Genomic DNA, 8,183 nt, shown 5'->3' with positions numbered 1-8,183 from the left:
ATGATTTCGGTCCCCTGTCACCATTTGAAAAAATAATTATACCTTTGCAAAAACATCTTGAACAAACAGCTGTAGGGAAAAGGGGGTGGGTTATTTCATTGAAGGCTCTAGTTTAAAATTAAGCTGTGTCCTGTTCTTTATGTTTTTCATTGTAAACATTTTGAGTCAGACAGAGAAGTCTTTCTCAAAATGCACCTTTTTGTTTTACATTTTCAGGTCTATGGTTGAGTTGAATGGTTTTGAGAAGAGTGGTGTCAATCCTGATGAAGCTACGCCAGATGAGGGTCGGGATGATCCTACAGGTCCACTGTGGCCTGTGCCTAATGTCGCGTCTGCGTCTGGGCCATCTGGTATGGGTACAGATCTATCTGTGCAGGGCACTGAAAAGCAGATGGGGGTCAATGCCCGCCTCTCTGGGCCATCTGCGCCTTATGATTTGCCTTGTGATTTGCCAACTGATATGCTTGATGATTTACAAAGTTGTATGCAAAATGTTCCTAGTGGCTTACCAAGTGAAACCGGAATTGAAACTGATTATACTTTCCAGTTTGATTGTACTATGTTTACATCTGAAATAGAATCGTCTGTTTTGTCTGTTTGTGAACCTTCATATGTTGCTGCACCAGTTTTCAATACACTCTCAAGACCAGAAGGTTCTGATGTATTTATCCTGGGCTCATTTCATCAAGGTGAAAATATTTTTAGTGTAGAGTCACGTGGTAGGCAGTGCACATTAAATGCTATGTGTTCCTTGGTTCATGCAAATTATTCAAGGTTGAATTGCAGCAAAGACTTGGATAAGGTTCTTTTAGATGGGGATTCATTATATAAGAAAACTGTCCAAGAGCTCCAAAGAACAAACAAATTTAGGAATTTCCTGTTAAATTTTGATGAACTTCCAGTCAATATCAATATCATGAATAAACAGATTTCTGTTACCAAGTAAGAGGTCATCTCTGGAGTTTGCACACAGCAGTTTGCTACAATGAGTTTACCTTCTTTTTATCAATCATTGGATACTGCATTTACCAAATCCTCTTACTTGCTACTTATGATTGGATCAATTTGTTCAGCTGTGTTTAAGAAGGAAAACCAATATTTCTTTTTTGATTCACATTCACATGGTCTAACTGGGTTGTCCTCAGAAAATGGAACATCAATACTTATTTCGTTTCATCAGTTAAAAGATCTTGTTACATACATGTATGCCTTGTATGACAGTATGTTGATCGACATAACAGAGCAATTTGACTTATTGCCTGTACATTTTGCCAATGTTTATTGTGAACCAACAATGTGTTTAAGTGAACAGAATGTTGAATCAGTCAATGGCACTCCTGGCTTAAATGAATGGGAAACTGTGACAAATAAGAGGAAAAAGAAGTCTCCTAGTCATCATAGTACTGCTTGTGAAAAAGAAACAGCTCCACAAAAATCAAACTGTGATTCTTGTGAAACACTCATAGGCAAGTACTTCAAAGATCAAATGCAAAGAAGTAAAGTAAAGCAAACAAAAAAGCAAAATTTGCCTTCGAGAACAATTTACATGAGAACTTACATGCAGGAGAAAAGACAAAGTGATGAATTTAAAAATAAGGATAAAGAGTACACTCGTAAATCAATGCGCAATGCCAGACAGTCTGAAGAATATCAGAAGAAAGATAGACAGCGCTCGCTTCATTCAAAGCACAATGCTAGACAGTCTGAAGAATATCAGAAGAAAGATAGACAGCGCACGCTCAAATCAATGCACAATAGCAGGCAGTCTGAAGAATATCAGAAGAAAGATAGACAGCGCTCGCTCCAATCAAAACGCAATGCCAGACAGTCTGAAGAATATCAGAAGAAAGATAGACAGTGCTCGCTTCAATCAAAGCGCAATGCCAGACAGTCTGAAGAATATCAGAAGAAAGATAGACAGCGCTCGCTTCAATCAAAGCGCAATGCCAGACAGTCTGAAGAATTCAGAGAGAAAGAGAAAGAAAATGAGAAGATGTCGAAAAGAAGGGCGAGATTAGTAAAAGAATTTAAGCTTTGGGAAGCAAAACAAAGAAGAGAAAAACGAACAAGTGATGGCATTAAACAAAGAGAACTTGAAATACAAAATAAGTCAAAGAGAAAATCAAGATCAAATCCATATAATTTGGAAAGAGAAAGAATTGCAAAACAGCAATGGAGATTAGATGCAAGGTGTAAAGATGCTGAAAAGGTTATGGATAGTAAAAGGAAAGTTTCAAAGAGAAAAGATCCTTCATTCTGTGAAGCTGAATGCTTGCAGAAAAAGAGAAGACGGTGCGGACAAGATATTGACACTTGTATTGATCGTTTTCAAGAAAGAATATCACTTGGGCCTGTATATATATGCAGTTGTTGTCATCAAACATGGTTCAAACACAGTGTAACAGAAGTGAAATATTTAATTTGCAAAGAGAAAGAAAGATATGTAACAGGGGTGATATCAGTCGATAACAAGGAATGGTTTTGTAGAACATGTAAATCTAGCATAAACAGTGGTAAAGTACCGAAATTGTCTGTTTTAAATGGGATGAAGTGGCCAGTTAAGCCAAAGGAGTTGGAACTTTTCGCATTAGAAGAGCGTTTAATTGCTTTACGTATACCATTTATGCAATTAAGAGAACTCCCAAGAGGTCGTCAGTTGTCAATTAAAGGAAATGTTGTAAATGTACCTGTTGATATTCAACCTGTTGTAAATGCATTACCAAGACCTTTTGATGAAAATGTTACGGTGCCAGTAAAATTGAAGAAAAAAATGTCTTTCAAGTCATGTGCTTTCTCTGAAAATGTTAGACCCCACAAAGTACTTGTTGCTTTACATTGGTTAATGAAAAACAGTGATCTTTATAAAAATGCTAATGTTGAAATTGATGAGAATTGGATCGAAAGCGTAACAGCAAACACTAATGAAATATTGAATGAATTCTTGGAGTCTCCCGTGAAAAAATTAAAGAATACCAGTTATGAAGACTTTGACTCTTGTATGGCTGACCTTCTGGAGTATACTTATGACCAAGATTACAGCACTTTATTGCGATCCTGTTTTCAAACATTAATAAAGCATGCATCAAATTTTGACGTTGAGGACTTTGAAAATGTTTCTGCTGAAATTCATGACCATTGTACATGTGAAGAAAAATCAAGACATCAAACTTTAGACATTACAGATAACAGTGAAGAGCTGTATGATTCAGATGCAGAAGAAGTCGCACAGGAAAATGTTGGAAATATTGACACTTTACTAGACGATGCCAACCTTGAAAATCGAAACATGACATTTACGTTCGCACCAGGGGAAGGTCAACGACCACTTAGCATATTTCAAGATACAGATTCAGAATATCTTTGTTTTCCTAGCATATTTTGTGGTAAAAGGCGTCTTAAAAATGAAGCAAGAATTGTGCCAGTAAATTATAGTGACATTGCAAAATGGGAGTTGAGAAGCCAAGACAGAAGGGCTGCTAATTGTCTGCCAAATATTTTCTTTAAACTGAAAAAGATACAAATGAAGCAGCTGAATGATAAAGCCAATCTTGCTGTTAGAAGATGTCGAACAGGTACAAGTAACATAACTGCAGCTCAAGTAATGAACTCTGAGTACATTGATAATATTGTCAGAAATGATGAAGGTTACTATTTATTTAAACAACTTCGAAACTCACCTTCTTATTTGGAGTCTCGAAAGAAAGATGTATATGCAATGCTAAGACAGTTAGGTATGCCAACATGGTTCATGTCATTGTCTTCTGCCGACACTAGATGGACTGATCTTTTGAAAATGTTAGCTACTTTAAATTATAAGGTCAACTATTCTGATGAGCAAATTGAAGGACTTTCATGGGAACAAAAGATTAAACTTATTCAGTCAGATCCAGTCACTTGCTCTAGATATTTTGACCACAGAGTACAAGAGTTTATTAATACAGTTCTTAAGAGTGAGCACAAACCACTTGGAGAAATTGCTGATTATTTTTACAGAGTTGAATTTCAGCAGCGTGGGTCTCCACACATTCACATGATTGTATGGGTAAAGAATGCACCAAAATACAAAGTGGATTCCATTAATGACTTGACCACATATGTGGATCAGTATTTGACATGTTCTGTCAGTAATCCAGCTGTTGGTTCACTTGTAGAAATTCAAACTCACAAACATTCTAGAACTTGTAGAAAAAGAGAAGACAGACTTTGTCGCTTTGGTTATCCACTACCACCAATTCCAAAGACTATGATTTTGGAACCTCTTGAAACTGACAGAGACAAGTACCATAAATTATATCAGCAATTACAGAAAAAAATGAATGATGAAAAAGATGGATACAGTATGTCATATGAGAAGTTTTTGACAAATGTTGTGCAAATGAGTGAGGAAGATTACATCAAATGTATCAGAAGTTCATTGAATTCACCAAAAGTATTTTTGAAACGTCATCCAAGTGAAATACGTGTGAATTTATATAATGAACATGTGTTGAAAGGTTGGAGGGCAAATGTAGACATACAGTTTGTGCTAGATCCTTATGCCTGTGCAATGTATATAGTGTCATATATTAGTAAGTCTCAAAGAGGTATGAGTAATTTGTTACATGCAGCTGCCAAAGAAGCGAGGAATGGGAACTTAGATATTAAAAGACAAGTGAGACATATTGGAAATGTGTTTTCAAATAGTGTTGAAGTTAGTGCTCAAGAGGCAGTTTATTTGGTCCTTCAAATGCCCTTGACCAAAAGTACAAGAGATGTCGTGTTTATTAATACATCCACTTCAAATGAAAGGGTTCAGTTATTGAAACCTGCCTCTGTACTTGAAAACATGCCAGCTGAATCAACAGACATAATGTCTGACAATGTTATTAAAAGATACTCAAAACGGCCAAAAGTATTGCAGCATTATTGTTTAGCGGATTATGTGTCACAGTTTGAAGTGATTTATCCAGATGGAAATGGAGACTCTGATGAAAGAAATGATGATGAAAATAATATGGAAGTAACAGATGATGAGAACTTAGAGGAAATTGAAACAGTTATATTTTTAAAAAGTGGAATCAAAATCAGACGTCGTCAAAACTCAAAAGTAATTAGATATGTAAGATTCAGTCGCAAAACAGATGAAGAAAACCATTACAGAGAAAAACTTCTATTATTTCATCCGTGGAGAAATGAATTAACTGATTTGCTGCCAGCAAATTTCAGTACATACAAAGAACACTATGAGTCATTGAAAGAAACAGTTGACCAGAAATGCTCTTATTATGAACACCATGCAGAAGAATTAGAAATTGCTAGAGATTTGGCAGAAGCAGAGTATGATGCATTTGATGAAATAGCTCCTGGAACTCAGCAAGTAGAAGCTGAAACTGCTGAAGAAGAAACAGTAGAGTCAGAAACATTTATATATTTCAATCTTGATAGAGCAGTTGAGCACCGGGAATATGATATTGGCATTGAAATTGGATGTTCTGTCAGTGCTCCACAGATACTTTCAAGTGAAAATCTTCTTTCTGATGAAGACTATAGATCTCTATTGCAATCATTAAACATAAAGCAGAAACAATTTTACAATCATGTTATACATTGGGTGAAAACCAAAGATGCACCTTTATATACTTTTCTCTCGGGTGGTGCAGGTGTTGGCAAAAGTGTAGTTATTAAAGCATTATATCACACCTTATATAGAATACTTAATCTGAAAGAAGGCGAGAATCCTGATGACATTAGAGTTCTTTTATGTGCATACACTGGAAAAGCTGCATTTAACATCAATGGTTCAACCATTTCATCTGCCTTCAAACAAAAATACAAACAAGCAAATCAAACATTAACATGTGATGCTTTGAATACTTTTAGATCTAAGTATAAAAACCTGTCAGTTGTGATCATTGATGAAATATCAATGGTAAGCAATGGAATGCTAAACTTTATTAATCAGAGACTGCAAGAATTGAAAGGAACAAGAATACCATTTGGAGGTGTAAGTGTAATTGTTGTGGGAGACTTGTTTCAGTTGAAACCTGTGAGTGGTGATTGGATATTTAATGATTTAACTCGTGATGCAGAAGCTCTCTCAATAAACTGTGGAAAGAACACTTTTCATTGTATGAATTGACAGAAATTATGAGACAAAAGGATGATTTGAAATTTGCAGAACTTTTAAACAGACTTAGAAGCAATTGTTTGACAGATGATGACAAAACTGTTCTAAAACAGTGTGAAATAAACACAGATGCACAAAATTACCAGAAGGACTCGCCACATCGTTTGCAGAAAATTATTACATGCATATATTCAATGAAAAAATTATTGATAGTTTAAACACGCAGAAAGTTTTAATACCATGTCATGATTCTGTTGTTTTCCCAAAACTTTCAAATGAAAAACAGAAAGAAGCCATACAGAAATTGCCAACAGATCCAAACAAAACAGCAAATTTACATTGTCAGTTACTAGTTGTAGTTGGAATGATTTATGATCTAACAGTTAATGTAGACACTGAAGATGGATTAGCTAATGGAGCTTCTTGTATTGTAAAACATCTAGAATACAAGCAAGTAGAGACAAATCGACCAAGTGTCGTATGGGTGCAGTTTGATGAGGCAAAAGCTGGAAATGAAACAAGGATAAAATATAGAAACCGAGGATTTTACCATTCAGAAATAGACCATAATTGGACACCGATATTTGACATCGAAAGGTCTTTTACATACAACAAAAAGACATTTGAAAGGATTCAGTACCCTTTGCAACCGTCTGCTGGACGTTCTGTTCATAGAGCACAAGGTACTACTTTAGAAAGTGCTGTAATTGACCTGTCTCAGCGGAAAACACGGAAAGTTCCACACCTACATTATGTTGCATTGAGTAGAGTTAATGAATGAATGAATGAGTTGGGTTTTACGGCGAATCGACACAAAAAGGTCATATATCGCCGAGAAAAAAATTAAATGAATTACGTTAATTGTAAAGCATCTATAAAACTATTAAAGTAAAAAGGTATATACATATATAGCGTAAAAAGACAATTGCAAACATAAAAATGTAAAACATGTAAATAAAAATCAAATAAAGTTCAGATTTTATGATATATCCCTATTTGTTTCAAAAATTGCAAAATTTTGTCGGCAGGAACTTGTTCAAACAACTCTTTTAACGATTCTACATTATAGTATGAATTGCGCTGTGGATCGAAGTCAACACAGTTGAATGAATGAATGAATGAGTTGGGTTTTACGGCGAATCGACACAAAAAGGTCATATATCGCCGAGAAAAAAATTAAATGAATTACGTTAATTGTAAAGCATCTATAAAACTATTAAAGTAAAAAGGTATATACATATATAGCGTAAAAAGACAATTGCAAACATAAAAATGTAAAACATGTAAATAAAAATCAAATAAAGTTCAGATTTTATGATATATCCCTATTTGTTTCAAAAATTGCAAAATTTTGTCGGCAGGAACTTGTTCAAACAACTCTTTTAACGATTCTACATTATAGTATGAATTGCGCTGTGGATCGAAGTCAACACAGTTGATTAAAATATGTTTAATAGAAAGCGGTGTTTGACATGGTACACACACAGGCTGATCTTCATTGTTCAAAAGATACGAATGAGTCAACCGAGTATGACCTATTCGACAACGAGAAAGAACAACTTCCTCCCTACGAACAGATCTATTTCCCTGGTGCCATTCACCTAAAGTAGGTTTAATTTCACGAAGTTTATTGAACGAAGCATTGTTCCATGAGGACTGCCATTTAGTTAAAATGAATTTGTTGATATTTGACCTAAAATCAGTATATGGTAATCTCAATTTAGATTGATTTAATGAAAGTGATTTCTTTGCTGCGGTATCAGCATCCTCATTTCCATGAATACCAACATGACTAGGAATCCAACAGAATATGATGGACTTCTTAAAAGATAATTCATGAACCTTGACAAGAATATTTTGAATTAGAGGATTTTCTGTATGACGGTTGTGTATTGATTGTAATACAGACAGTGAGTCGGAAAAGATGATAAACTTTTCTTCATTATATTCTGAAATAAAATTAAGGGCCAAATCAATTGCTTTTGCTTCTGCTGAAAAAATTGTAGCGTTATTTGGTAACGTAATTTGATTGATGCAGATGGCTAACGGCGGCACATCCAACCTTTTTTACAGGAAT

General features: G+C 35.0%; 1 protein-coding gene across 1 annotated transcript; it reads left to right on the top strand.

Moving 5' to 3' along the window:
* Window positions 1-985: 985 nt before the first annotated feature.
* Window positions 986-6,118, top strand: LOC123548901 (uncharacterized). Its single transcript, XM_053546949.1, has one exon. It carries the CDS (start codon window positions 986-988, stop codon window positions 6,116-6,118), a length of 5,133 nt encoding a protein of 1,710 aa, XP_053402924.1.
* The last annotated feature ends 2,065 nt before the right edge of the window (window positions 6,119-8,183 follow it).

This window comes from Mercenaria mercenaria, chromosome 6, assembly GCF_021730395.1.
Source record: "Mercenaria mercenaria strain notata chromosome 6, MADL_Memer_1, whole genome shotgun sequence".
NCBI lineage: Eukaryota > Metazoa > Mollusca > Bivalvia > Venerida > Veneridae > Mercenaria > Mercenaria mercenaria.
The sequence above is the reverse complement of the archived record's forward strand: the minus strand, read 5'-3'. Positions and strand labels throughout refer to the sequence as shown.

What these genes read in the sequence shown, in the direction of transcription:
- LOC123548901 (XM_053546949.1), top strand. Translation starts at nt 986, where the DNA reads ATGAGTTTACCTTCTTTTTATCAATCATTGGATACTGCATTTACCAAA.